This window comes from Ciona intestinalis, chromosome 10 (assembly GCF_000224145.3).
Source record: "Ciona intestinalis chromosome 10, KH, whole genome shotgun sequence".
Lineage (NCBI taxonomy): Eukaryota > Metazoa > Chordata > Ascidiacea > Phlebobranchia > Cionidae > Ciona > Ciona intestinalis.
This window is the reverse complement of record NC_020175.2, coordinates 469,815-476,491: the sequence shown is the minus strand read 5'-3', so window position 1 is coordinate 476,491 and position 6,677 is coordinate 469,815. Positions and strand designations below refer to the sequence as shown.

Genomic DNA, 6,677 nt, shown 5'->3' with positions numbered 1-6,677 from the left:
TATGGCTGATAATTTGGACAACCCATTAGTGACCACTGGGTTGGAGCAATTGCCGTTAAGTGTCTTGCCCAAGGACACATACGCCCACAACACAATGGTAGCAGCGACGAGCCTTGAACCTATTAGCCCTGGATTACAGGCAGGCGCGCTAACCACTATGCCACGGCGCTGGACATATATACGTTTCATTAAAAAAAAATGATGTTTCATTTAAAAACATCATTTTTGAAACATTAAAATTTATTGTTATAATGGACCATCACTAAAGAATCATTTATAAAATAAAATTAATAGCCTACATTCCTTGCTAAGGGTATAAACTATTTTATTTGGGTCATTTAATCCAAACTGTGTTTTTAATATATAAGCTGCTGCATAGTCACATTTCTAAAAGAGTTTTATCAACTTCATAATAAGCTGCTAATATATTTTTCTCTTTAACCAAACATTTTTTTATATCTTCGGTATAATAAAAAAATACTAAGTATCAGTAAATTAAAAGTTACCATGACTTGACCAAATTTTCAAAAATTGTCTAAAATTTATTAAATAAAAAGTGTGACCATTGCCCCCAAACACTAATGGGTTTTAGCATTGGTTTTGCTTTAGATAATTTTTGTATGTTTTACCTCGCTTCCACTTGCCACAATCATCTTGACCACATCATCATGTGATTTATGATTTATATTTGTTCCATTGACCTCAACCACTCGATCGCCTGCAAACAGTTAACTTGAAAAACAATACGCTTGTTAATGTGTAACGTGTGGCATGCACAGAGTTGTGACGTACGCCCACGAGTTGTGACGTACATGCACGTTAAATCAACTTTATTATGTGCGCAATGTTCACTGTGTATATAGGCTAAGACCCCTAATGGTATGCTTAGTATAGTAAGTTGAACAAACAAGGCAAATTACTAGAAAGCATAAAAACTAAATCAAACAACCAAACTCACAAGAATTTTATAGTAAAGCCTAAGTATACATATCAACTTTATCAAGGACTTATTTTTATAAAATTAGGAACATACTTTACATTATTACATGATGGAACCAATAATATAATTGGATGATAATTTATAAAACATTAACTAAGCGAAATTATACTTAAATATGTAGAAATCTTTTTTTTCACTTAAATTTGTAGAAATATTGTGCTGAATGGTGATACAGTTGAATTTCAGACACAAAACATGTTAAATTATTTTTACCATTAAGTAGTCCTCCTTTTTCAGCTGCACCATCCTTCATTAATCTTCTAATATATTGTCCTGGTCTTTCTCCAGACTCTCCATTTAAATGGAAACCAAAGCCATCACTCTGCTTGACAATCTTGCACAGTCGAGGCAAAGGTGCTTCTTCCTCAGAGACAGAAGAGGACACAACTGTGGAGATATGTGGATAAGAACATTACGATCACATGATGAAAAACAACAGGAAAAGTTGCCTTAAAAACATTTGAGGGGGTATGTGGTTTGTGAAACAGAATACTTGTGTTATAAGTTATAACCATTGTTGTTGCCCACCACATGAAAAAAAATAATTGCATTTATTCATTTATTTACTACTGCAAAACAAATTATAAATTTATTTTTACAAAGACAAATTTGAATAAAACTTGTAGAACTATGTTACTAGGTTTGCTACATTTAAACAATGTTACCAATGACTTTCAAAATCAGTAGCAAGGATTTAACGTACATTTATTAAATATTAGTCCAATGTACCTGCACCAGTAAGTAGAGCTGCTGTAATTGCGATCCCAGATTTTTTGAAGTATTCGCGTTCCTCTTTATTAACGACAAGGAAAGTCACGTGATCACCAGATTTACGAATTTTGTCAACAACCTGAGTACAAAAGAAAGTATTTGTTTTGTAACAATGTAATCATTGTTAAGTCATAAAACGTGATTCTTTTGCACGCAACCATAAGAATGGCACATAGTCAAAAATTTTGCCAAATAAAAATATATGAGTTGGTTAAATAAGTTTTCGTTTAAAGGACTTAAAAGTTAAATTTTATTTATTTCAATGCAGTGGGAAAACTTTAGAGTTGTAAATTATAATGCAGGTGTTGTATTTCATACAAGTTAATCGTATTTCATACACCACTAGTAAAAAGATAATACAAAAATGTACACTAAACAAAAAGAAGCATTGTCACAAAACATACTTGATCATGAGTGTCGTTTTGTACATTGACTCCGTTAACCTCAATAATGTGATCGCTTTCTTGAACTCCAGCTTTCTGAGCAGAACCACCTTGTTCAATATGTCCAAGAACATGACCGTCATCATCTTTGAGGAAGAAACCAAATCCTCCTTCATCTTTAACAAGTTTGCACAACCTTGGTTTGTAATCCTGGTAAAGAAACAGTCATGTGAATCAACTTATAGATTCTCACATGACAGGAAATTACTTTGCGGTTGTTCTTTTTTATACACTTTGTGCAAACCTACGAGTTATCTTGTATGTTACTTGTGATTTTATATCGGATGAGGTTTGAAACTATTAGTGACCACTGGCTTAGGGCAACGACCTTTCTTGCTTGAAGAATATAGAGCAATCACTCTAACCACTGTGTTGTGGCAACTATAGTTTTATATATATATATATATTTGACAAAAATGTTTAGAAAAGGCAAATGATAATACATTGTTTGGCATTCATATTCACAAAATGATAAAAAAATGCAAATATCTTGTATTTACCACTGTTGGTTCTTCTTTTTCTTTCACCACTTCCAAAACTTTTTCTTTTTTCTTTTCAATCTCATTTAAGATCGGAATCAAAAAGTTTGATTCTTCGGGCCAATTCTTTACAAACTCTTCACTGACTTCAATTCCCAATTTAGCAAAGATGTCAACAGTTTCTTTGCTAGAGACTGTTAACGTCACCTTTTCCCCTGAATCCCTGTAAATACAATGTGAATTAGAAGTCCTAAGGTAGATAAAAGGGTTAACTATCTAGTTATCTAACATAATAAAAAAGGAGATAAAATTACTAGTTTTTGCAAGAAAGAGAATTAATACTTTTTTTATATCCCCACGCAAAAAAAATTGTCATTTTAAACTCATTTTACTCCAAACTAACAACACAGTAAATGTAATTTGAGTTATAAATAATGCAGACAATACCCCTTACAAAATTATTAGTTGAGAAAAAAAACAAAACATGCTTATAACTTAATAAAGGAACAGAGAGACATGTTCACACATTACACAGATAAATGAACCAAAATACTTGCAATAAAAAATACAACACTAAAGTTAAACCAATCTGATTTACTTAATCTTTTGAACACATCCTTCATGCTCCAGCTTTAATGCATCATTCCCATTGACATTAATAAGAATGTCTCCATCCTTAAGCCCCGCGTTATGTGCTGGAGAATCGGATTCTACGTCAGTTATTATATGGAGGGGACTTCCCTGAATAAGAACATCAATTCATTTAAAATTCGACAGATTTATTATTGGAAAAATTAGCATTTACACACATGTACAATACAAGTACAACAACTAGGTTTATTTTACTGAAATTGCTAAAAAGAATCTTAAACCAAGAATTTTTTATATATGATAATGATATGTACTTTTAGGGAATTAAATACATTGGGTTATAACACGGATGACCAGTTGTAAAGACTATGAGATAATTCATTGTTAAATACACTCACATGTTCAAGTTTAAGGTAGAACCCATAGCCAGAAGATGACTTGACCAAGTTCACGTCTCTTGGTTTCTCCAAAAAAGACTGTACAGCTCCATCAACCACCGCGGAAATCCCATTTTCGCAGGCATTCCTATAAATGATAAAATGGTTAGTAATTTTGTGTGTGGTTTTCTAATTGGAACATTGTGCATTAAGTGGTTACTTAGCATTTAATAATAGACGCCACGAGCAGATTTTAATGCCTTGATTGTTTTGAAAGCTGATTACAACAAAGTGGTAATACATTGACAAACCTAAATGTACCAAAATAAATCCGAAGTAATTTTTTGGCAAGCATAGGCAGGGTACCATCAAGGGTTAAAAGCCTGCGATTAATTATTTTTACCAACTACTTATTTTATTTGAGGTCTGTCAGAAACATGATTTGTATAAAACGAATTATAAAATATGAAATTCATTTTAAATAAATAAGCAAAAGATAAAGTTTTTTATACTTTTCAGCAGCAGGACCAATCAGAACAAGAACCACATGACTGGGAATCGATTTCATCAGTTCAATCACTTCCTCGTGTGATTTTCCCATGATCATGTGACCATTAATTGCAAGAATCCGATCGTCATCCTTGAGCGAACACAAGTCAGCTGCTTGACCTTTCTCAACGTCTCCAACATACTCTCCTGTGGTTGGTTAAAAATAGGTTTGGAATTTTATTTTCCTCTAATTGGAGAAAAATTAACTTTAAATTAATTTAAAAACTTAATTTCAGTAATTTTAAACTAATTTTAAAAGAGCTACATTCATTCATTTAAGCACACACATTTTTCTAATATTTAACGCTTTACAATTGATTTAATAATACTGAAACATAAGAAGTTTTTGAATCACCAATGTTAAAGTGCTTCCTCCAAATGTTATAAAATGCTGATATGGATATGATTTAGCATTCAGAATTGTTTTAAAAATTTAATTTTGTTTTAATATTGGTAAAGTTATTTTAAACCATCAGTGCTAAGGTTGCAAAACCTGTAGAAAGATAAACTTAATGCATTCTTTGATAAACACCTTATTTAAGAGAATTGATTTTCGACTAATGCTGCAGTCAGCGAGAAATTGGGTATTTGTGAAGTGCATACAACAGTTATCCTTATGTAAGCAAACTTATAGCAAGGAAATAGATTGAGTGAGGCAACGGCATCAATGAGAATGACAAACAAATGTTGGGTTAATGTTTTCAAACAATAAGATCAGAATTTTCGCAACTTTAGCAAACGTTTACTTAGCCGGACCTCATATTTTAAAACTGGTGAATCATTCACAGAATTTGGACAAGTTTAGGCACGAATTACTGCATTGATTTAGTCAGTGTGACATAGCAAGTTTTCTGTTTACCAGAAAATAAACTTTTTCTCTACTTTACATAGGGGTGCTTAATATAACATTGTCAATATCAAAGAAAGAGAATTTTAGTAAATTACTGATTGTTATTAATTATTATAACACTTGCTTAAAATATACACAAAAAAGTTACAAATATTAGCTTAACTCACAACATTAAACTTAATTACAGAGCAAGGACTTTCTTCAGCTATTTCCTGCATTTTTTGTTATTTATTTTTTTTCCTATCTTCTATTCCTATCCTAATAAGAGGTATGTTTACGTAAGGTTACCTGGTTCGCCTTTTTTCACTCTGAGGAAAAATCCGTATCCTTTTCCATCAGCTTTTACCATATGTATGATACGTGCTTTGTCACTCTGTGAGATGGAAGATACAGACTTCATAGATGGACTGTGAGCATTGGAGCTTCGAGATTGTGAGCGAGATGAAGAGACAACAGAATCGCTGCTGCTGTACGCATGCTTAGCTTTGATCTTTATCTTCCTGGAATAAAAAAAATGAAAATGTAATCTCAAAATCTTGTGATGAAATTTTTTTCAAAACTTGTAAATTGAAACCAAGCATTATAATAACCATGGAATATAAAGGTTAATGTTCAACACTGATATTGATATGTGTCCTTGGGCAAGACACTTAACTGGCATTGCTCAAACCATGTAGTTAATATTAGGTTGTAGCATCTTGGGTGTCAAGGTAATAACTCTGGTTTAATTCTCGGCTCCCATGGTATGCCACGCTCTTGAACCTTACCCACTTTAAATTAATGTAAAACCAAAGCATATACTTACTTCAGTTCGTAGTGATGATATGTGGGTTCATCCACCACCAACAAAACTACTTTGTTTCCACTTTTCTTGATGGCATTCACAACTTTGTCATGGGAGAACTTTATGACATTTGTTCCCGAAACCTCAATGATGCGATCACCTTCACGAAGACCGCTCTCTGCTGCTGGACCACCTTCTACAACCTCCTTTATAAAGTGGCCTGAAATAAACACAACATACATTAAAGGGACCTAAAGTCAGGAAAATAAAACTCAACTCAAGTGATCTAAAATGTGTACAAATTAAAATCACATGGTAAATGTCATGTTTATTTAATGATATATGTTGTGTGTAGTTTGTTTCCTATGATTTGACCTATATATGCATTAATTTATAATGATGCATCAGGCATGCAAACAAAGTGAGTTTGTTTTGGGACTCATACCACTGAATACCATGGCAGATAAATTACTAATCTACTTTAGTTGTACCATGTTAAAACATGGTGATCTGATAAATTGGGGGAGTGGAAGTTTAAGTTAACAAGTCCTCAAACATGTGGTGACATGTTTAAACATTAGAACATTGGTTTATCAAGATAAAAAATTAAATCATTTACAAGAGCTGGCCACAGTAAGTTTTGTCCTAAACTTGGTCTGACACATTGGTTGTTTATATTGAATTTTAACGTGGTGATAGCTGCAAGTCAGGCTTTTGAAACCAAAGTGTCCCCGGCCCGATGCTTGGCGGCGGTAGTAACACTGATCGGCGTATGTGTCTCTGCTACCATTGTGAGTGTATGTGTCCTTGAGCAAGACACTTAACAGACATTG

At 32.9% G+C, this 6,677-nt stretch overlaps 1 protein-coding gene across 1 annotated transcript in view; it reads right to left on the bottom strand.

Annotated features, from left to right (window-relative positions):
• LOC100186180 (multiple PDZ domain protein-like) overlaps nucleotides 1-6,101 on the bottom strand; it is a 9,553-nt gene extending 3,452 nt beyond the window's left edge. Inside the window, 10 exon segments of the mRNA XM_009861552.3 lie at nucleotides 630-718; nucleotides 1,214-1,387; nucleotides 1,730-1,850; nucleotides 2,176-2,364; nucleotides 2,715-2,916; nucleotides 3,292-3,434; nucleotides 3,683-3,809; nucleotides 4,174-4,357; nucleotides 5,349-5,560; nucleotides 5,866-6,101. Of these exon segments, the coding sequence (XP_009859854.3) occupies nucleotides 630-718; nucleotides 1,214-1,387; nucleotides 1,730-1,850; nucleotides 2,176-2,364; nucleotides 2,715-2,916; nucleotides 3,292-3,434; nucleotides 3,683-3,809; nucleotides 4,174-4,357; nucleotides 5,349-5,560; nucleotides 5,866-6,086 (1,662 nt within the window). The 5' untranslated portion in view covers nucleotides 6,087-6,101.
• Between the last annotated feature and the right edge of the window lie 576 nt (nucleotides 6,102-6,677).